The 22,793-nt window shown below is 37.9% G+C and overlaps 3 protein-coding genes across 5 annotated transcripts; 1 reads left to right on the forward strand and 2 right to left on the reverse strand.

The window, feature by feature from the left end:
* Nucleotides 1–61: 61 nt before the first annotated feature.
* On the forward strand, nucleotides 62–5,640 carry OSGEPL1 (O-sialoglycoprotein endopeptidase like 1). Of its 3 annotated transcripts, none has more exons than XM_075710845.1 (8): nucleotides 62–85; nucleotides 914–1,152; nucleotides 1,803–2,190; nucleotides 3,083–3,287; nucleotides 3,371–3,519; nucleotides 4,042–4,172; nucleotides 4,320–4,391; nucleotides 5,503–5,640. In XM_075710845.1, exons 2-8 carry the CDS (start codon nucleotides 941–943, stop codon nucleotides 5,594–5,596), a joined length of 1,251 nt encoding a protein of 416 aa, XP_075566960.1. In that variant the 5' UTR covers nucleotides 62–85; nucleotides 914–940; the 3' UTR covers nucleotides 5,597–5,640. The 3 variants fall into 3 exon arrangements, with proteins under 3 accessions (XP_075566960.1, XP_009484583.1, XP_075566961.1); XM_009486308.2 differs by lacking the exon at nucleotides 62–85 and adding an exon at nucleotides 709–736; XM_075710846.1 differs by lacking the exon at nucleotides 62–85 and having other exon boundaries at nucleotides 1,042–1,152; nucleotides 1,808–2,190.
* Nucleotides 5,641–14,193: 8,553 nt separating this feature from the next.
* Nucleotides 14,194–19,001, reverse strand: ASNSD1 (asparagine synthetase domain containing 1). The gene is made up of 3 exons (XM_009493625.2): nucleotides 17,520–19,001; nucleotides 15,682–15,863; nucleotides 14,194–14,528 (listed from the first exon to the last, which is right to left on the reverse strand). Exons 1-3 carry the CDS (start codon nucleotides 18,999–19,001, stop codon nucleotides 14,267–14,269), a joined length of 1,926 nt encoding a protein of 641 aa, XP_009491900.1. The 3' UTR covers nucleotides 14,194–14,266.
* Nucleotides 19,002–19,023: 22 nt separating this feature from the next.
* Nucleotides 19,024–22,280, reverse strand: ASDURF (ASNSD1 upstream open reading frame). The gene is made up of 4 exons (XM_075710932.1): nucleotides 22,206–22,280; nucleotides 20,615–20,668; nucleotides 19,989–20,064; nucleotides 19,024–19,094 (listed from the first exon to the last, which is right to left on the reverse strand). Exons 1-4 carry the CDS (start codon nucleotides 22,278–22,280, stop codon nucleotides 19,024–19,026), a joined length of 276 nt encoding a protein of 91 aa, XP_075567047.1.
* Nucleotides 22,281–22,793: the final 513 nt, after the last annotated feature.

Raw genomic sequence — 22,793 nt, forward strand, 5'->3', positions numbered from 1 at the left:
GAGATCACTGGCTCCCCACTCTTGAATTAGTTTTTATTCTTAGGGTCTTAAAAATCTCGAAGAGCTCTCTTGAAGCATGATTAAGGTAAAACAGAGATCACTGGCTCCCCACTCTTGAATTAGTTTTTATTCTTAGGGTCTTAAAAATCTCGAAGAGCTCTCTTGAAACATGATTAAGGTAAAACAGAGACCACTGGCTCCCCACTCTTGAATTAGTTTTTATTCTTAGGGTCTTAAAAATCTCGAAGAACTCTCTCGAAGCATGATTAAGGTAAAACAGAGACCACTGGCTCCCCACTCTTGAATTATGTTTTATTCTTAGGGTCTTAAAAATCTTGAAGAACTCTCTCGAAGCATGATTAAGGTAAAACAGAGACCACTGGCTCCCCACTCTTGAATTATTTTTTATTCTTAGGGTCTTAAAAATCTCGAAGAACTCTCTTGAAGCATGATTAAGGTAAAACAGAGACCACTGGCTCCCCACTCTTGAATTATTTTTTATTCTTAGGGTCTTAAAAATCTCGAAGAACTCTCTTGAAGCATGATTAAGGTAAAACAGAGACCACTGGCTCCCCACTCTTGAATTATTTTTTATTCTTAGGGTCTTAAAAATCTCGAAGAACTCTCTTGAAGCATGATTAAGGTAAAACAGAGACCACTGGCTCCCCACTCTTGAATTATTTTTTATTCTTAGGGTCTTAAAAATCTTGAAGAACTCTCTTGAAGCATGATTAAGGTAAAACAAAGACTTCTAGCTCCCATCTCTTAGATTTTTTTTTTTTTTCCTTAGGGTCTTAAAAATCATTTATGGTCATTCGTAACTTTAAAAGTATTACCACCTCTTCAGAAAATCAAACCAGAGCACATGCTTGAAAACGCTCCAGTGACAATAAACTGTACATTTCTTTTCTAGACAGAACTACCAGATTGATTTTTAACAATGAACAGCATCACCAAAAGCCTTTTGAAATCAGTTAAACACGGCCGAGCTGCGTGGCTGAGAAGCAGCTCTGCTCACGCTGGAAAACAGCATCTTCGGAAACTAGTCTTGGGAATAGAGACGAGCTGTGATGACACCGGTGCTGCCGTGGTGGACGACGCCGGCAACATTCTGGGAGAAGCACTGCGCTGTCAGAAGGAAGTCCATTTACAGTAAGAATATACTTCTCTTGGAGCTTTTGCCTTAATAATGATTTTATTGTTATTCTTACTTGTAATACCGTCTGTGTGAATGTCTTCTCTCCTCCAGAAAACTCAGTAAGAAGTGGGTAGGCGTAAAGACCTACCTCTTGGGCCATACCACATTCTGCTTGAGGTATTACTAAGGGTGAGGAAAGAAATGCCGTGCATTTCACAAGTTTCCCCCAGTACTTTATTTCAAAAAGAGACATTACTTACCTAGCTTGAATTAAAGATGAAGTCATTGTTACTGTTAAAACCACCAAATGTCTAAAATTTTTTAAGGGAAAATTAATCAAAGGTAGGCGTTGGTGGCTAAGTACGTTAACTGAGAAGTGAGGGGTTGTGAATATTAAGTTACAGACGTTGTTCTGGATCAGAGTTGAGATACATTTAAGAGGTATGTGTACCAAAAAAGGGGCAAGTTACATTCTTCTCTGACCTCCCAGTGATAATTACGCTGTCTTTGGTGCATAGATGCCCTTTGCACTAAACAAGGCATTTGAAAATGTACTAAGAAAATGGGCAGGATATGGCAAGGTTCAGAGGTGTTTAAAATCTATTTTTATGCCATTCTACCTGTTACGAAATACAAATGTGTCGTAATTCTTTGTTTTCACTAGGGCAGGTGGAATAATTCCTGTGGTAGCACAGCAACTTCACAGAGAAAACATCGAGCAAGTAGTAAAAGAAGCACTTAGTGTCAGTGGAGTTTCTGTACATGAACTTGCAGCTATTGCAACTACGGTAAAACCAGGACTTGCGCTAAGCCTTGAAGTGGGGCTGCAGTACAGCCTGAACTTGGTGAACAGGTACCAGAAGCCGTTCATACCCATTCATCACATGGAGGCTCACGCACTGACCATCCGACTGACACATCACGTGGAATTTCCCTTCTTAGTTCTTTTACTCTCGGGAGGCCACTGCATCTTGGCAGTAGCACAAGGAGTTTCAGATTTCCTTCTGCTCGGACAGTCCATAGATATAGCACCAGGTGACATGCTGGATAAGGTAATACTTCCTTACATAAGTGAATCTGTTTTTTTTTCCTTTTTATTGCAGTTATACTACATAATGGTAGTCTTATCATCAACCCGAGCACAGTAATACAGTGCAATATGAGCTTTACTTAACTTTTTTTTTTCTGTTTTGAAATACCATAGATTTAAGACACAATAGGCAGTTAAACTGATGCATAGCATCAGTTGTAACACATGTAAGTTAATTATATTTTTAGAAAATAGACAACCAAAATTGGTGTCGGAAGTTTCATTGACACCCATTATACAAATGAGTTGTATGAATTAGAGAAGACTGGTAGTGATATTTTAAAGGATGCTGTCAGGTTTAAAACAATACATATTAAAACATTTCTTAACAGTTTTTTTGTACAGTTTGAAAAGCCTGGTTTGGCTTTCAGAATCTTAAGTTTTCTGGGTCACTGAATACAATCTGTAAAATTGGTCACTTACAGTTTTGTTCTCATACACTAGCAGTTTTTTAAACAGTATTTGTGTGTATTAATTAAAAAAGTGGGGGAGTGAGTGAAGACAGGAAGGAGATTGTTGGAAGTTGAAACCAACTTTGTTCGTGTTTATTTGGTAATACAGTATGGCAGTCCGTGTGTGTTTCCTATAGCATAAAAATGGGGTAATTAATGTTTCCTGCAAAATTCATTGATCCTCATGTTTGCCCAAATTGTTCTAGAATTGCATTTCTAATTACTCCAGAAAAATAAAAAATCCAGCCAGCGTATGTCTTGTCTTTATTGTGCCCTGTTTGTAATTTCACGTTGGATTGGATTTTGTGGTGTCTAATTTTACTCCACAGACTAAAATAGTGATGCAGCTACAGGAGGAATTAATTTAGCTCTCTATTCCAAGCCTGTTGTTTATCTCCTCAGGTAGCAAGAAGACTCTCTTTAAGAAAGCACCCAGAGTGCCACAGCATGGCTGGGGGGAAGGCGATAGAGCACTTGGCTCAAACTGGAAACCGGCAACAGCACACGTTCAGACTTCCCATGCAACAATACCGTAACTGTGATTTTTCTTTTTCTGGACTTCAGAACATTGTCAATAGAGCCATTATACAAAAAGAAAAAGAAGAAGGTATTTTCAAACAAAGTCAGATATAAACCATGTTTTTGGTGACCTACACTCAGGAAAATCTATTTGATCGTACATTTTTATAGGTATTCAAGAAGGTGAGATCCTATCCTGTGTTAAGGATATTGCTGCTGCTGTACAGCATGCAGTGGCTGTTCATATTATCCAGCGGACATATCGAGCCATGCTGTTCTGCATAAAAAATAGCATATTATCATCAAAAAATGCAACTTTGGTGGGTATACACTTTTTTTTTTCTTTTTATATTTGACTGTATAAACACCATTTGAAGATGCAGATGCCTTGTTGTATGTTCTCCCTTGACAGGTGAGGAAGATGTCAGTATGTATTATGTTATTGTAAATATTTATATATAGAATATTACTTTAGTCCTGGTATTTTAACAAAGTCTTTCATAGCTTGGTTTTAAGCTAGAAAAATATTTTCTTACCATTTAATCTGACCTTCTATAAAAATTTAGGCCACATAATTTCACCTAGTGTTCCCCAATACTTGACAGCTGTTCTAGCTATAACATGCTTTTATTCAGTAATCTCTTAGCGTAATAAGCTCACTTACCATACTCTTGCCTGATATGTTTTGATCTTCAAAGACAGGTTTTCATCTTCAAATGTATTATTTATTGCTGTCTTCAGAACTTCATATGATAACCTTTTTTAAATAGGATGTTAGGTTGAATGTGACCCATCAGTACTTTTGAGTTAATGCCTTTTTTTCTTTTTGAAACTGCTGTCAGGTTGTATCAGGAGGAGTTGCAAGTAATCAGTATATCCGAAAAGGTCTACAGACTTTGGCAGATGCAAATGATTTTGCTTTTCTGTGTCCTCCTCCAAGACTGTGCACTGATAATGGTGTTATGATTGCATGGTAAGAGTTGTTTCTCTTTGCATGGGTTTCTATAATGTTCTTCAAAAGTTGACATCAGAATCAAACTTCTGTTTACGGTGCCTGAACCACACAGACATATTCAGATAGTTATGACATACACTTTTACATAATTGCTTTCTTGCTTAGGAATGGCATGGAAAGGTTACGTGCAGGACTTGGTGTTTTACATAGTACCGAAGGCATCCGCTATGAACCGAAGTAAGTGACTCCATTTACAGTGTATTTCTTCGCTTATTCACTATGGTCAATGAAAGTGGAAGCAGGTGTAGACTAAAAAGAGTAGCAGAAGCTGATGAGTGTCTTTGCAGTGCATATAAGCTTTAAAAGTTACCAGACCTTCCTTTTCAATGTAGTTGTGAAATACAAATGATTGCGTCTGGCATCTATGTTTGTTTTGGCTCAGAAACTTAAATTACCATACATTGGAACAGTTCTATGTATTTTCCTATTACCACTGTGTTATAGGAAAACTGGAGGAAGTTAAGCTGTAATACACTCCCCCTAGCTTCTCAGTCACTGTAGGCATAAATCAAAATCCTCCAAGTCAAACTGGGTATTCCTAATAAGCAATCAATTTAAAAAAAGAATTTGACATACAACATCTGATTACTTTTTTTTTTTTTTTAACTGATAATACTGATTTTTTTAATGACTTGTTAGGTAAGACTTGTTCTATGGATTTAAGCAGATCCCTGACATAAGGCCAAACAAAGTTCTAGTATTTCAAAAGTACCAGCTGGTCTTAAACTTGAAATTTTTTTCAGGTTTTTCCCCTTTCCAGTTCCAGCAAAACAGACTTGCAAGGTCTCAGGACAAAAAAAAAATTGTTTCAGAATTTTCACATGAAAAATGATAAAATACTCTTCTTCAAAAATGACTTGCTTTATATATCTCACTGAATAAAATACTAAGTTTTATTTGCTGTAGGCTATACATTCTTTATCACATAAAGAGATACCTGTGAATCTCTAGTGTGTCTTGCATTCATCAGTGAGATGTAAAATGAGTTATCAACTAAAATCAGAATCTAAATAAAACAATGTCCCCAAAAGATGGCTTTGAAATCACAACTGTGTTTCCCTGCATTTGGAATGGCTACAAATGCCAACATTTCCTCAGTGTAAAGATGTTTCTAGGTACCACCGCAGACAGACCATTTTAATGGTCACACAGCTTTACAGTGCAGGGAATCTGCAAAAATACTAACTGCCATGCTCATTGTAAAAAAAGTCTGTGAACCTGCACATCCCTGTGATATGGCAATAATGTTATTTATTTTTAACAAATACATCATTTTATTATTTTCTAGAGCTCCCCTTGGAATTGATATTTCAAAAAGAGTTGAAGAAGATTCCATCAAGGTGCCAAAACTAAAAAAGAAGATACGATGGTTGGCATCTTAAAAAGTAACTTAGTAAATGCAACTATAAATTGTTCAATAAAAACTGCTTCAATGCTGTTACACTCACTGACAGTACTTGGTTTACAAGTGTTGAAAAATCACCTGTCAGAGAAATAAATGCTGTGTGGTATCACCAAAATGATTCCAGTTACTGTTCCACAAATGTCTAAGAGTTCTAGGTATTAAAACAATAACAAAAAAAAAAAAAAAAGCACTTTCTAATAATAAATCTACACAAATGAAAATATCTCAATTGTTTACACTTTAAAACTTACAATAATGTTTATATATTTATAATATGTTATAATTTAACAATATAATATATAATTCATATAAGGTTTATAATTTACATGTTAAAAAAATCCATGCCTTCCATGATTGAAAAGTTACAGAAGGTGAACATGAGAGAGCACAGATTTTCAAGAAGATCTCAATGTGTTAGCTGCGCCAGTACAATTTCAACAGTACCTAATTTTCTGCTGCTGGTGTGAGAAGCCCAGTCTTAGAATTAAAATTTTGGGGTATAGGGCTAGTGCCTTTTAATTTTTTCCTTTCTTTATAAACAGCTCAATAAATCTAATCACAGTGTCAGGGAGCTGCTAAGATGCAAGTTCTGAGTTCTGACGTGAATAATGGGTTATTTGACCTTGCCTTTTGATAATCAATCTAATACACTTTTACATTATTATTTATTTTATTTATATTTATTTATATTATTATTTATTATTATTTATTTACTGGAATAAATACTTCAAGAATTCAGCACCTCTTCAATAAGTTTTCTAATTCATAATGCATATCTTTAGAATTGCTTCCATTTAAGTACAAACAAGTAATTGGGATTTGTGGGACAGTTACAAACAAACAAGTTGCCTGTTTTTCAAAAAAAATTTTTTTTTTTTTTTAAATCAAGGGCTAGATGTAACAAATTAACAAGGTGCATGTGTTATTTTTTCTCCAATACTTAATTTTTGGAAGAAGGTTAAGATCCCTCATTGAGCAGAAAGCACTGGAAGAGTACATAGTATTTACATCTTCTTCCACAGCATTTCTGGAGTCTCATGGGATTTCAACTACAAGTACTTTATCTTCTTGGTAAAGTAATATTTAATAAATTTAAATATCACATTCATAGGCCCTATTCAGCAGCATGTTTATGCATGTGGCTCACTGATTTTAGCATAGATGAAAGACTAGAATTTGTGAAATGAATAGTGAGCAAAACCTTTTTTCCTCTGTATTACATCTAATCTCTCAATTATCCCAGTTTTTAGTGCTGGTTGTACCTTCCTTGGGATCAACAAGCCAGTCAGTCTTGCTGCTCAAAAGTCTCTCCCTGCTTCCAAACTTTCTGAACACTGAAGAGGAAGAAATCCCTAAATAGCTGTGCTTTTTGATACAATAAATGCTGATAAAACCCAATACAGATTTCCCATCGGGGATCCAACCTTATGAACTGGAGGTGGAGTGGTTCCAGTATGTCCCAAGCCTCCCAAATCTACTGTTTGGGCCAGACGGCTTGATTCTAACACCACAGAAATTCTCTTGCATGATACTACAAATACAGTTAATGGATCACTATTATGTTTACCTCATCTCAAGTGTTTGAGAGTTTACACAGCAAAATTTTTTTTTTTTTTTTAAATTAAAAAAATACTTAAAGCTCTTCCAAAACAAGTACATGGGAACAATGCCCCCAGTAATTACAGTGAAGGCTTTTAGGTGGAGGTGCTTTGTTAAAAGAAATTAGAAATGCTATCAAAACAATTTCCTGGCCTATCTCAGTAAATCAAATAAAGCAGATTACATGGTTGAAAATCTGTGCTCAGTGACTAGTTATTGATGGCCTTTTGATGAACTGTGATTATAGGGCACATAAGGTCTTGAAAGGTTTGCTTCAATGTCTCATTCTGTGCATTTTTTTTTTTATTTGTGGCTGCAAATTGAAAGCACAAAAGGAAGTGGTGAAATTGCAGCTTATACCGTTTTGAAAGCAGCTGCTAGCACTTCTGAAAACCTACTTACAGTGATTTTTTTTTTTTTTTAAATAAAATTCAGTACACTAGTACACTTAAAGACAAGCAAATACAAAATACCAACTAGGAATAATGAGGTAGATTTATAGGACAGTAATGGAATCAAATCTAAATGAATCAACAATATAGTGTGGAGAGGCGTATATTTGGTCTTTTATTATATGAATAACACATAAAAGAGAAGAAATACAGGGTTGGGTTTTTTTACTGCAGTAAGAGGCTGACTAAAACAATGAAGTTGATATACTGAGGAACTCTCAATCTATTAAAATGAGTTATAAAACCAGTATTCAGTTGTTCTTCATTGCAGGCAGGATTAAAGTATTTAGCTTCATTCATAGAAAAGGCATAAAAAACTGCTAGGAAAAGCATTCTGTTTTAAGGAAGGGAAGTGATGGAGCATATTACCTATTGAAACAGATTCCTCAATCGCTGCATATTATGTATTAAAATAACTGTTAGAATGCTCTGCAAATACCTCATTCCTCACTCAGAACAAGGCTGTAAACTAGATGATCCCTGGAGATCCCTTGCAGCCCTACACCGCTATCCTGTACACAACATATACACCTTGTCCTCATTGCTTGTTATCTTCTGGATATTATTAAAACCCATAGAATGTAATCATTTTATATCACTTCAGGAGTCATTTTGGTATTAAAGTATATTCAGTAACCGTAACAGTCAAACAATTGGTAAGATTTTAAACATAAAAATAATTTATGAAATATCTTTGAGTAAGTTTTAGAGTGGTTAGTACAATTGAAACAATTTACTTGGAATTTAATGTATCTACAGCAAGACGAGCAGTTTTCTTACATCTAGTAATACAACCACTGCCTCCTATAGGACATTTTAAAGTTTGACAGTGCTCAAATAAGGGGGAAAAAAAACCTCCAACCACAGTCTCTGCTTGTTTACAATTTAAACCTTGGTTCTGTAGTGCTTTTGTGAGGATATTTTGACATGCTTGAATTTAAAGCAGCAAAAAAACCAAGTTATTTTGATCAACAATGATGTTTTTCATTTGTTTCTACAGAACTTCCTTTTCATTATTTCCAGAAAAAGTAACTGCATTCTACAAAACAAATGGTTGCACAGTATTTAGCTAGCAACCCTGTATGTTGCCAGCAACTGTACTATATGTACAGAACTTTTAACTAGTATTTTATAGTGTCATTTAATCCATTAAAAAAAAAATTAAAAAATCAAACTGGAATCAAAATACATTTTATCAAGCTACAAAAATCTTTATTCCTCTCAAACCTTCATAATATACTCAGCAATTTCAGTTAAGTAAATGCCAATCTGAAGTCAGAAAGGACTTGTATTATTTTAAAGACTATACTGTAGTATCTATATTCCTGTGCACATTCCTTACCTCTTACCATCAAATTCCATCAGTGGAATGGGGTAGTGTTCTCTACCTGGCATATCCATGTCAAACAACTGAGCCTCAGAGCCTGATGCACAACAGGAAGCCTATGAGGAAACAGTTACTAAATCAGGTGTAAGGATTGTTTACATCAATACCTAACTGCTTACATCAATAAAACGACCGACAGAATTGCAGCTTCAGAAGCTTGCCAATGATCAGCAAACATGGAAGCTGAAGTATCTATAATTTTGATTTAATTTCATATTTAGAAGTGCTTTGCCTCTTTATACAGACCATTTGCACATGTCACAGCAAATTAAACCCATATCTAATGAGAGGCATCCCTCAGGGAATAGTTTATACCTTCTCAGGTGAACCTGTTTTGATCCTTCTCCAGACTTCTATTTTGCCATCCAAAAATGCCACCTAAAGGCTATCTTCTTTTAGGGCGATGCTGTCCTTATGATTAAGGTACCTTGTGCCAGCTTGCACAGCTCAGTATTAGCAGCAAATATTGTTACAGCATGCTCATTTGAGAAATAAGTAGTGAACTCTGTGTTAGCCTAGTCTATAACAGCTACTTGGACAACCAAGTGTCGTGGTTTAGCCCCAGCCAGCAACTCAGCACCACGCAGCCGCTCGCTCACTCCCCCTGCCCCGATGGGATGGGGGAGAGAATCGGAGGAGTAAGAGTGAGAAACACTCCTGGCTTGAGATAAGAACAGTTTAATAATTGAGATAAAGTAAAATCATAATGATAATAATAACAATATAATAATAATAATAATAATAATAATAATAATAATAATAATAATAATAATAATAATATCCAAAGCAAGTGATGCACAATGCAATTGCTCACCACCCGCCGACCGATACCCAGACAGTTCCCGAGCAGCGATCGCTGCTCCCCAGCCAACCCCCCCCAGTTTATATACTGAGCATGATGTCATATGGTATGGAATAGCCCTTGGGGCAGTTTGGATCAACTCTTCTGGCTGTGCCCCCTCCCAGTTTCTTGTGCACCTGGCAGAGCATGGGAAGCTGAAAAGTCCTTGACTAGCATAAGCAGTACTTAGCAACAACTAAAACATCAGTGTGTTATCAACATTCTTCTCCTACTAAATCCAAAACACAGCACTATGTCTGCTGCTAGGAAGAAAATTAACTCTATCCCAGCTGAAACCAGGACACCAAGCAACAACAGAGTCTAGACAAATCTATTAACTCCTGGAGCAAGCATTTTTTTCCTTATCTCTGATGCTAATTTTAACCAAGTACAATATTCTCTCATACTTTATCAGCTGTAAAGACATGTGCACACGTACATTACAAGAAAGACAGCAAACTAGAATCATGGTCTTTAACAAAATATCCTTTACTGATCCTTTACATCAAACTTGCTTCGTCTGTGGACATAAAAATACTCATTCTGTGCATATTGAAAATGTTGACATTTGAAACTCCCCCCCCCCCCCCCAAAAAAAAAAAAAGGACAACCCAGGGGCAATTCTTTCAGTTTTAACTCCACAAGGTATAAAAAAAGATGTGGGTGGGTTTTTTCCTTTTTTAGAAGTAGCAATGGCAACAGTGTAAAACACATTATTTTAGTATTTAACATATGAGAGATATATTACCATTTAAACATATAAAAATCTACAAGATACAATATCTAGAAGATATAAAAATAGCAATGTCAAATTTGAATTTAAAAAATCAGTAAATTTAGTTTTCTTATTAGAATATGACTGAAGACGTTTACTTAAATTTGGGATTTCCATCTTCTTTTTAAACCCTAGTAAAAATGGAATCAGAGTTCATTAACTTGAGGTACTTTATATTCCTGCAGAAAGCTATGATTTCTTCCAGTTGTTTCTTCGGAAGCTTTTGCTGAAGAGCTAACCTCTGCTGCAGACTGACATGTTACTGTATCTTAATAGGCCCCTGTTAATCTTATCCCATTGGTGAAAATATTCACTGCATCAACCCTAAATAGATTTTCATGTAGCTCAACTTGTGTAGTGCCAAGTGTCAATTTAAATAGCATATTATCAGCATATTGCATAAAAGACACTTTTTTTTTCAGTACTGTTTGGATTGTAAGTTGGATCTTCATTCGTACTTTCATCACAGGTTCCCTCAAAATCATGTTTAGTGAAAATACCCACTAGACCTGCAAAATCAGGAATGAGTACAAAATTCTAGAAGGTCAAATGAAACCTTTTAGAACACTATTGTTGTCTGCCATAAAAAAATATACATTACATTTTGTACCACCTAAATGTAAGCGTTATTCTCTAAGTTTTAAAACGTATTTGTCAGATGTACTTTGCTGTTGTACATTTTTATTAATACACTGGGAATTACTAGTTATATGTTAGAAAGTTAGAAGATTCTTTTGTCGCTAACTCCACGTTATATAATAATTTTAAACCTTAATTATACAGACATGGCAAATAATATAAATAAAACTATATAAAATGTTAGGAAAAATATATGCCTGTGTCTTTAGAGATGTATTTTGAAGAATTCAGAAGCCTGGAGCTCTTGTTATTCTTAAAAGAGTGTTTCCAGAGTACTGAGGACTTTTGAAAATCCGACCAGTCACTTAAATAACACAGTGGAAGCTGAGCTCTTTTGGAAAAGTGTTAATTTACAGTATTTCCTATCAGCTTATAATTTCGCATGAGATCCAATGATTGTATTTTTTTGAGTAATAATCCCAACTTTATAGGAATGCCATGTATAAACTACATGCAGTATTAGGTATTTTCTTAATAGGAATGTTTCTGTACTTGCCTCCTGAACAAAAACTCAAAAAATATTTCCATCTGTTTGGGTTTTCCCATCAGTATCAATGTCTATTTCAGAGCACCAGAGCTCAAAGAACCCAACACACTTCTCTTCGGGTATATACACCCCAAACTTCTGCCATGCAATCAACACTGATCAAAATTTGTCCAGTTTTTCTGTCGGTGTAAGCTGGAGGAAGCTGACAAGAAGTTCTGTGATGATAATTTGCATCTGAACCGATGGAAGGTTTAAACAGCAAATTCCAACAGCCAATTCTCTCAAAATCTGATGGACTTCTTAATAATACAAGGGCATATCTGAATCCAGCAGTGCTAGCAAAGTTGCTGTCTGTGTACATAAATTTTTTAGCTGGCCCAGCAGTCCACTGGGAATCTCCACTGAGCACTGTATGCCATCTTTTGAAGCCTAGAGGACATGGAGGACATGGTAGTAATCCATTCTTGCTACTTACTTTTGTCAGACTTCGCAAACAAGGCACTAGCATTTTTCTGTGCTACTGAGTTTGACAAGCAGGTTGCCTCATCATTTTATTCAGCTCTAGGGAACACTTACCAGGCCTGAGCATTCTTCAAGAGTATTCTCCAGTTTCTAAAATACAATACCTACAGAGCCTACCAAAAAAAGAGAGAGAATATTACTTAATCAAGAACTATACTAGTATTTGCAAGAAAACAACAAAGCTTTTAAGGACAAGATTAAAAGTCAGTAACATTGCTGTAGGTTGCTCTAAAATATTATAACAATTTGATTTCAATACATCAAGTATTTTAAAATGGCTTCTCCCCCACCCCCCAGAACCAAACATTTTGTCAGGAAACTCTATAAATATGTGTACCATAAATAATAAGAATAAATTAATTTCTTATGAATAACTGGAAAAATGGAAAAGCTTGCCAACACCAAATTACATGATTTCTTCCTACTATCTAAAACTATTTAGAAGCCTTCCAAAATTATTTCTCATGTTTCTCTAAATATCAGAGGCCTCGTAGTTTGGAAAATAAACAATTTGCATAGATATAAAAAGCACAACTTCTTTTTTTTCTTAGGGACCTCGGTGACACATAACTTCTAGGAATACTGCAACACTACTACAGAGGTAACAAATAATGAACAATAGTCGCATTTCGCCAGCCTAATGTTCCTCTGGGTCCAATCTCCACCTGCTTTAGAGCATGATACAAGAACTCTTGCAAACATCCCAGGGTGAGGTACTAGGGAGTCAATTTTCCTCGGAGCACTAGTAAGAAATCTGCCAGTGCTTTGAAGCAGTCTGAAGCTTAAATTTTTGTAATTTCTTTATAGACTTAACAAATTATTTTGAAAATCTACTTAGACCCTTAGAGATACTTTGTAGAAATAGACATACTATGCTTTGTATGAAAATAGATTTTTTTTTTTTTCCCCCGGTATGATTTTTTCTTTTTCTACTTAATTGGACAAACCAAAAAACAAGAACTGTAAGGTAGCAAGTTGAGTACTAAGCTCCAACCTTACCGAAAACACTGAAGAGCATGTATCCAGTTGTTCTTACAGCATTACCTTTGCAATCCTTCCATACACAATTAGAAAAACAAGCTAACTCAAGGTTCTCTTCAGAGAAAGTCCATTCATATTTCTATTTCAACCCCATGATTGCATCCACATACTCACTCAGCGTGCCCTTTTTTTTTGAGACACCTTTTTTTGTTTTGTTTAAAAGAGATCTTCCTTGAAGTACACAATGGATGCTTTACAACTTTAGAAGTAAAAGTAGCAGAGCTAAAGCTAAAAGGAGAGGCAGCAAACTAGGGGAGCCAACGAGGGACAAAGAACAGCCTGGAGGGAGCTTCCCAGTTTGGGAGCAGAGAGAGCCCCAGGCTGGGGACCAGCAACCAACCCAGCCCTGCGGAACTGGCCAAAGACTGGGACGCTGCCCTGGATGGGCCCAAAACACCCAGGGCATGTGTGGGGCGTCTGTTTAGTAACGAAAGGGCAAGCATGATGCTTGGAGGGCAGATCTCCAAGAGGCGATGACGCCCAAGACCTTCAGCTCCTTTTGGCTCTGGCAACCCAGGCCAGCTCCCCACCACGCCCTCCCTTCTAAAACCATAACCTGAACCCTCTCCGAAAGCAGAGCTGCAGGACTGGCCCTGTTCTACAACAGAGGAAAATGTGACAGATGTGACAGATTCAATATGCTTTTTGTGACACTGACATTGTTTAGGAAGGGTGGGAAAGCCAACCTCTGGCTATCCTCTCTTCCCCAGACCCCAGTACTCCCTTTCTCCCCAAGGGTGCATTCATAGTGAGTCTCTAGTACAACTACACATCTGCATATATTACTTTGATGATTAATAATAATGTCCAAGTGTGTAAAAAAACCAGACCAAACATTCTAAGAAAACTCCAAACTTTTACTGAATTTGCATATAGGATAAATGCAACATCTCAAGATGTAGCTTTATAATTCATCTGCTGAAAATAACTTCAGTCTGCTGCATGTGTCAGATGCTTTTTCAGTGTTGCTCTCTAGTTTTGCAATCCGAGATCCAAACTGTACAGCCCTTTTTGGCAAAATGGTCGAGGCTGTAAGGCCAAACTCCTTGGCTGCAAGGCGCAGAATCAATTTCTCACCAACTCCTCGAGGTAAAGTCAAGTCAGCTTTTTCTGAGACGGGCAGAGTATTGAGGAATGAAACAACATCTTCGTCAAGAAAAGGAAACCTAAAGGAAAGATACACATGGGGAAAGACCCTTTGAAAACTTCATACAAATAGTCTTGGTTTTCCCCTTTACCACATGGAAAGACTTCAGAGTCTGTGTCAATTCTTAACTACAGATGTACCTTGAATGTTAGCGTCACAGTACTGAGGCAAGTCTGCAAAGCAGTTACACTGCCTTGGAGAAAGAAAACATAATATATCATGTTTAAACTCAGAAGCCTGGAAGTTTTCAAAACTCAAGCAAAGAAAAGAGTAAGAACAAGCATTAGAAATGCTGTGTTTATACAAAACAAAAAATATGAAGAAAATCAGAAAATGCAATGGAACAGCAAGACAAATTTTAAACTAACACTTCTCAAGATCACTTCTAAGTATTTAAAAATACTGTATGAAGCTACACTTTAACTTTGAAACAAAAATATTTACACACTAACTTCTGACAACATTCCGAATTCCAGGCATTCATATCTAACCACAAGCATGATTAACAGCATCGCCTGTCCAGCACTGCAACTGCTAAACTGAAACCGTGCAACTAAGAACAGATTTGGAAAAACACTGGCACAAAGATCACGTGAAAAGACCCTTCATGCACCTCAGTGGCCTCTGCTACTGGACACCACCTACGGGATTTTTTTGCAAGTTGGTGGTAGCACTGAGGAAGTAAACTCAAGTAAAATTATTCTTTAACTATTCTGACATAACAACCAGGAAATGCAGTGGATGTTGATCATGCCTTTATTGCATGGACAGGAATACATGGCTTCCACGTTACGCTGTCACTCTCCAAAGTCAGTCCCCAAATGACCACACCAGAACACTTCAAAGTTGCGCAGAAGACTGTTCCACTTAAAATGATAAAACCAACTTGATTTTGACTATTTCAACATCTGTTCTTGCTTCTTAAAGCTTCCAGATGGAAATCCAATGTTCAAGTTGCTAAGTTTCCTTAAGTAACTCTCCCACAGGACTACAGACCACTTTTTAAAAAACAAAACCAAAGAAACCCCACAACACAGTACACAGTAACAAAACTGCAACAGAACTTAAAGACAATAAAATGCATAGAAGTTTCAACAAGCTTTCTGTTGGGAGTGTTAAAAACAGAATCTAACTGGCAAAACCAGTTTTGTTTCATGTTAAAACAATAATACCTGGCTTCCTTTCCGTGATCACCAATAACCCTGTCATCTCTACCAAGATTTCTAGAAGAAATGCGATCTAACTCCATTTCAAGTTCTTTTTTCAGACCCTCTAAGCCATATTTTTTGAAGCAAACACGATGTCGAGAGTACCCAGCAAGCTGTTCATCTGCTCCAATTCCTGTAAGCACAACCTGAGAAAACAGAATAAAAGAAATCTTTCTTAATATCTATGCAAGCTAATAATATGTAACAGATCTTAAATGTTTAACTGCATCTTAAGGTGAATAACTTTAATACACATCTTCTAAATATGCTGCCTATCATGACGCCTGCCTTACACTCTGCTTTACAGAGCCTGGAACAGTTCCCAGTAAAGTCACTGGAAACTTTAAGTAGGTTCACAATCAGACCTAAAAGTACACACGAACATTTCTACCAAGGCAAGGAAAAAACACCAAAATAATGTTGTGCGCATCACAAACAGACCAGTATCTTTGAGGAACGTCTTTGTTAGTTCTATTACAATAAACAGCATTTGTTAAGCACCAGCCTTTATAAAAAAAAAATTGTTGTCGCAGATTACGCAGTATGTCGTAGGTTCTAAATAGTCATCTGAATGTACACCCAGATTATTATTAATTTACCAGCTACTGGGTTACTAACAACTGCATTACACGAAATAAAAATGCGTCATCCTGTTCTGTCTACTCGACGATAAGCACATAAAATGTTATCAAGAGAAAAACACTACTACATCTGGTCCATTACTGTGCTTTCAATAGCAAGTCACTATAAAAGTGGAAGTCTCTTAACATAAAAAGTCAAGTGCATTTCACTAATCTGACACCAGCTACTGGTCAACTAATTTTTTTACCTGAGCACAGTAGTAAGTAACTGATGGGAAATGACAATTTCCCTTTGTGTTTTATTAACTCATGACCCATTTCAACATATTCTGGACCTAAGATGAATTTCTATGTTTCACAAACCTGAGATGCACATCCTTAAGTAGATCAGTCAACTAAATCAACTGTGTTCTACAGCAGTAGTTTTCACACAAACTATTGCGTTTGTTGGGTTTTTTGTTGTTGTTGTGTTTTTGTGGTTTTAAGATCTAGCAATTAGTAGAAAAGTAATAGAAGCCTCAGAAAGCAAAGGCAGCAGTGAACTGAAAACTCCTGAAATGAAACAGTTTATTCTACCCTACACAAACCATCACGAATTGGGAAATGAGAAAAAATAATAAAATTCCCAAGAAATTCATATAGTTACTAAAAAGATTCTACCTGAAACCACATACATGAAAATAAATTACAAAAAAGAAAGAACTACTTTTTGTAGTCCCGTCATTCAATCAAACTCTAATTACAAAAGATTCCAAGTAGTTATCTTTTCTGCCATTATTAATTGCAATTTTGTCACATAGCGTGCCTAAGTAACAAGCTAGTAATTTAACAGCCATTGGGATGCTGGCACAAAACAGTATTACTTAATACTTCATTAATGTTGATCTCTAAATTTGTTAACCTGTATTCAGTTTGGACTGCGTAACAGTTACCCATTACTGGAGTTGAAACACCAAAAATAATAGATGACTTGTTACTTTTTTCCTAGTCACACTGTTGTTCATTCAAGCTTAACGAAAAGCCATACACATTACATGACAAAAGAACTGAATGCAGTTTTTAACCCCAGAATTACACAAAGATTATCAGTACAGAACTATTCTACATTCTGCCACTGAATTTCAGAAGCCTTATGAATATTAAAGACCCCTGCTGATTTCTGAAACAACAGAACTGTTTTTACATTGATAGGTCAAGCATAAGGCAGAAAACAATCAGTACCTTTGCAGGACTCTTATATGGTTTCAGTTCTCCTTGGTTAGTAATAAAACCCTCTCCTCTGGAAGCAAACCAAATTGCACAGCCAATGCTGTCATCCAAGACTGTATCCAGTGGATAAATTAAGTGATTAATGCACTGTTGTCTCATTTTTTTCAATTCCTCTACCGTAACATTAATTTCCACAAAGTTCCAAGTTCTTGAAGGGTTAATGGCTTCTAATTCTTTCAGTCCTGCCCTACCAGTGATTCTGTCGGGAACATCAAAGCAAGATAAATGAGTACCAGTTTTAGCATCAAGATCTTTACAACTTTCTTGGGGACAAAGCAAATCAAGCTGTACTTCCCGGTTGGCATGTTTTTTAGCAGTACCCTTTTGCTTAGCTTGTTCTTTTATCATGAAAGCTACATTGAGAAGATCAATTGGTTCCCCTGAAGGCACATGTTTATCAGCAAGGGCTGCAATAACCATACAATCAATGCCACCAGAAAAGAGCACTGCAATGTGTGCTTTCCTATGAGACATGCTCGGGACTTCTCTTGTTTTCTGATCTTCATCTCTAAAGAGAGATAAAACCCGTCTCTTCACTGCTTCATTTAAAACATCAATAAACTGATGAACTAATTTTTTCTTGTGTTCCTCTGCAAGGAATCCTTGAAGGGTTTCTTCTGAAACCATATGGACAATGCTGTTAATATTAGTGCCTGGACATTCACCTAACACTTCAGAAATTGTTTTATTTAAGGGGATAACTGGTGCTCTGAGACATAGTTTTGATTCATTCATGACGAGAGGTATGTGGTTCGGTACATCTTTTGAAACTTGGTCCAAAACATTAATGAATATTTCTTCTACTGTTTTCTCTGTGCAGCTGTACTTCCATGGAAACAATGTTAAAGACAAAGATTTAGCTGTTGCACAAGCCTTGAGATCAATTTTGAAAATTCCAGATGCTGGGACTTCTTGCCATTGGTTACCTGATTCGGAATAAACACTTACAGATGTGAGACAGAAAGCACTGCCAACCTCATTACTAAATTGCCAAAGCAAACTACGACGACCAAAATAATCTCTACCAAACCATAAACTGTGTCTAGATGCTTGATAATAAATAAAAGACCATGGACCCCGAAGTGATGAAAAGAGTGACAAAATGTCCGCTTCACTATCGCACAACGCAAGATGATGAAACATTACTTCAGTGTCGTTCTCTAGATCTCCTACATGCACTCCATTGAAAATTTCTCCATTCCAAAGAAAAACATTGTTATTGGCATCTTCCAGGGGCTGAGGAGTCAGCAGTCCCCTCAAGTGAAGTACATGGCCAGAAAACAGACACTCATAAGAGAGATCAGATGCAGTTTTTATCAACTGTTCGCTACTGTCTGGTCCTCGTCTTCTAAGACGGCAGAGTATGTCTTCATTAAAGAAATCATGAATAGCATGCTGGCTACACAAGGTAACAATGCAACAAATGCCACACATTGTGACTCTGAATTCAGATGGACTATTTCTTGGTTTTAGTCTTTTCTGAATTTTCCATGTCCTGATGTGCCTTCTTTAATTCATCTAACGTATCTGTGTAAGAGAAAAATACATGAATAATCAGTTTCATTACCTGACAAGTTAGTGAGTTTTTGAGTAGTTAGGTTTAAGAGTATTATCTAAGAAATGAGTAACTCCAGCCACTTGTTCAATTAGAGATAAACATGAAACACTAAGTAACAAAAGTGTTATAGTATTGATGTAACACAAACATAGCTCACTGTAGCTTATTCTTCTTTAATTATACAAAGATTATGATTTTTTTTTTTCTCCCAAAGAAAGCCACACTACAAGTACAAGAATTAGGGGAATGGCCAACTATTGCCTATATAATCAGCAAGAGTTACACATTTGTAATAATAAGAAAAGCAAGCTGTCAATTAAAATGTCAACACTATTAACTCAAATCAAAGGAAAATGAAAGTAGCAATTGTTCATTCCAGAAGATAAATTTATACATTTCTAATGTTCGTTCAACCATCAACTCTCTTTGTCATCCATTCTCCTTTCTTCATAATCGCACAGATCCATTCTTTTAACTACCTAAAGATTTCTAGCTTAGCCTTCAGTTTAACTTGCCATTATTTTCTTCCTGCTCTTCCCATGCAACTTTTAGACTTTTTTTTTAAGGGACAAAGCGCTATACAGCTTCCCAAAGGGCACTGAGAACAGCAACTCCTCTGTGGGGCAGACGTTCTTGCTCTTCCTACATCTTCAGCACTTGCTCTTTTATCACATCTATATGTCAAGCGGAAACACTTTCACATTTATCCAATCCAGAAAAACAAGAACATGTCTGAAGTCCACATTGCATTTGATATACAGTTGCCAGTTTTTCGTTTCAATATACCTTTGAAATCATTAACAGCTACAAATACAGCTTTTAAATAGTTAACTATTTGATCAACTTTTACACTGCAAACTTACTTTTGCATTGAGATAGCGTTTCTGTTCGGTCTGCAAGGAAGAATATGTTGCTATTGGGTTGCTGCCTATAAACTTTCTGTAAAACACAAACAATGCTGCATTAAGCCAAAGTAACAAACTCTGGCAACCACACCGCAGCAGAAGCTGATGCAAGCCCACTGAGATACCCCTTTCACTTTTATGCCAAAAGGATAAGTTCTGCCCTGACAACACCAACATTCTCATATCGTACCACCAAAACCATTTCATGATCAACCCATGACTATTCTGCATTGCTCTTTTCCTCATACATGAGGGATCACGTTCTATTTTAAAACACATACACACAAAAAGTAAGAATACTTCACAAAGTCTTCTGATCAACTCAAACACCTTGATGAAATAACTCAGATAAAACATAAAAGGGAAAAAAAGCCCAACAACGTACTGTGTTACGCTGCACAAGCGTACATAATCAAGTCATTTGGAGGACAGATTATTCTGAGAACATATGACCACATCCGTACTAAAATCTGTATTAAACCAAATTAAAGACAGCGCTATGATTTTCTTTCCCCTCTTTGTCTCTCTGCTTATTTCTCTGATGCTAAAATGAAATAGTCAAAAGCAAATTTGTAAATAATTACCCGGTTCTTCTTCAAATTAGAAAGCTCATCAACTATAACCTTCTGTTCTTTAATCTGAAAGGCAAAAGATGCACTTCAATTTAATTATTAAGAATAAACCACTGTATTACAATCCTGGTGGCGAACACGCTTAGTGATATTTTAAGACAGCTACATGCATATATAGTTGCTGTTCTCTGAATGGACCATTGAAGGCAATGTGGAAGTAGATATAAAAATGAAATACTAAATAACCACTCTAGAAATGGGTTACCTTGCATGGATTGGTATTTCTCCCTCAAAAGCAATCACTACTGGGAAGCCAGAGCACCTCTAACTATTTATAATCAGAGATCACATTTTTCCCCCAGAAGAAAAGAAAACATGCAAACCACTAATAAAACATCAGATAACTTTAAAAAACAAAATTCAGCATAGTATCTACAATACACTTTATAATCACAGGTATGCTCCAGATTCAAAATGAAACAAATAAAAACCCCAGCCCCCTAAAACTGTATTAAGAGCCATGGAAGCCTTTCTATGACTCTGGAGTTTTGCGCAAACTTCCTTGGTGGGATTTACCACTCTGTTCAACTGCACTGGCAGAGGTGGCAGGTATTCCCATTTCCTTTTACAATGACAGCTGTCAATGCTAAAGAGCAATCAGGAGGACTGTGACAAAAGCAAACAAATAGAACAAAATCTGGTCAGCAGGCACTTAACACTTTTTATTAGAAACAAACAGTACGGTTTTGTTTGCTCTTCCTTTGTGTCTCCTGGAATTGGTGCAACAACAGAAAGCTACCGCAGAGCTAGGTTAGCCAAACTGAATGTGTCATACAGAAAAGACAACTTTTCCAGCAGCTACATCAATGTCTTATACTTGCAATTCCAACAAAAAAACCAGAAGTGTCATCTTCTGGCACGGACTAAGCTGCCACTTAAACGTAACAGAAATTACAACCTGCAATACTCTGACATCCTAGATTTACTGCTTCCCAGGCAATCAAAAACACCACTGACTTTATGTAGTATGTCCATACGGAAAATAATTAATTTTGAGGGAAAGTAGTTCCATAGGACTTGACAGATTTTGCACTAAACAAAGCTGTTGGCAACACGGAAAACAGCAGATTTATGAGGAGTGCCGGCCTCTGACTGAAAGCCCTTGGGACTTTTGGAGCAGATACAGCTGAAGTAGAGACTGCAGCTAAAAACCTCACTGCGACTCACCTGACATTTCAAGCTCAACCTGGCACAGTAAGAACCAAAAAACCCCAATTTGACAAGTGAGCTAACAGCGACGCCGACGCTGCGCGGCAGCCGCTCTCCCCCGCGCCCGATAATGAAAACCCCGTGCCACGGGAGCCCCAGCTTCCTGACAGCACTCGCCCCCCTCTTCTTCCCGCGGATCATGCCCGAGGTTACAGGCTTCGCGGGGCCGCCGGCCCCCCACCCCCGGCAGCACGGCCCCGGACGCGCCTCAGCCCGCCCCAGGCAGCCGAGAGCGCCGCGGGGATACCGGGGGGGCTGTGTGTAGGGCTGGGGCCGTGTGTAGGGCTGGGGCCGTGTCCCGGGCCGGGACCGTGTCCGTGGGGCCCCGGCTCACCCTCCGGCTCAGCTCCTCCTTATAGCGCAGCTTCGCGCTCTCCCCCTCCTCCTGCCGCGGCGCGCGCCCCGACATCCCGCCGCCGAGCGGGGCCCCGCCGGCCACCACGCGCACCAACCCACCGGCGGCAAGGGCGGCACGGAGCATGCGCAGGCAGCCTGGCGCAGGCGTGCGGCAGGGCCGGGCGGCGGCACCAATCAGCAGCGCTTCCTCCCCGGCAGGCGCCGGTGAGCATGCGCGAGCCCTGAGGCACGCGCGCGCGCGTGCGGGCGGGGCGGGGCTGTCGCACTTTGCGCCGCCGCCAGTGGCGGTAACGGGTGAGGGGGCCGGCGTCCGCCGAGGCCCTCCGCCCGCCCACCCTCCGCGGGCAACGGGCAACGGGCAACGGGCAACGTCCTGGCTCAGTGGAAGCGTTCCTTGGGAACCGTACGCTCGGCGGTGAGCTGTCGCCTTGTCCGTGAGGGTATCGGCAAGGCCAAGGTGGAAATGCTGTTTGGAATGAGGGCTGGCAACTGGGCCTTGTAGAGTGCGAAAGGAAGGAGAAGGGGGAAAAAAAAGAAAAGTGCTTTGCCTTGGAACTGTTTGGTG

Source organism: Pelecanus crispus, chromosome 5 (assembly GCF_030463565.1).
Source record: "Pelecanus crispus isolate bPelCri1 chromosome 5, bPelCri1.pri, whole genome shotgun sequence".
Classification (NCBI taxonomy): domain Eukaryota; kingdom Metazoa; phylum Chordata; class Aves; order Pelecaniformes; family Pelecanidae; genus Pelecanus; species Pelecanus crispus.

Bases quoted from the DNA above. Each gene is read 5' to 3' on its own strand.
- OSGEPL1 (XM_075710845.1), top strand. From the start codon at position 941: ATGAACAGCATCACCAAAAGCCTTTTGAAATCAGTTAAACACGGCCGA. The intron at 1,153-1,802 runs GTAAGAATATAC...TGTTTTCACTAG, and splicing joins CAGAAGGAAGTCCATTTACA to GGCAGGTGGAATAATTCCTG. The intron at 2,191-3,082 runs GTAATACTTCCT...TTATCTCCTCAG, and splicing joins CAGGTGACATGCTGGATAAG to GTAGCAAGAAGACTCTCTTT.
- ASNSD1 (XM_009493625.2), bottom strand. From the start codon at position 19,001: ATGTGTGGCATTTGTTGCATTGTTACCTTGTGTAGCCAGCATGCTATT. The intron at 15,864-17,519 runs GTACTGATTGTT...CTGTTTTCTCAG, and splicing joins CATATAAGAGTCCTGCAAAG to GTTGTGCTTACAGGAATTGG. The intron at 14,529-15,681 runs GTATTATTGTTT...TCTTTCCTTTAG, and splicing joins GATCACGGAAAGGAAGCCAG to GTTTCCTTTTCTTGACGAAG.
- ASDURF (XM_075710932.1), bottom strand. From the start codon at position 22,280: ATGTCGGGGCGCGCGCCGCGGCAGGAGGAGGGGGAGAGCGCGAAGCTG. The intron at 20,065-20,614 runs GTAATTATTTAC...TGTGTTTTACAG, and splicing joins CTAATTTGAAGAAGAACCGG to AAAGTTTATAGGCAGCAACC. The intron at 19,095-19,988 runs GTAAGTTTGCAG...TCTCTTACACAG, and splicing joins AACGCTATCTCAATGCAAAA to ATACGTTAGATGAATTAAAG.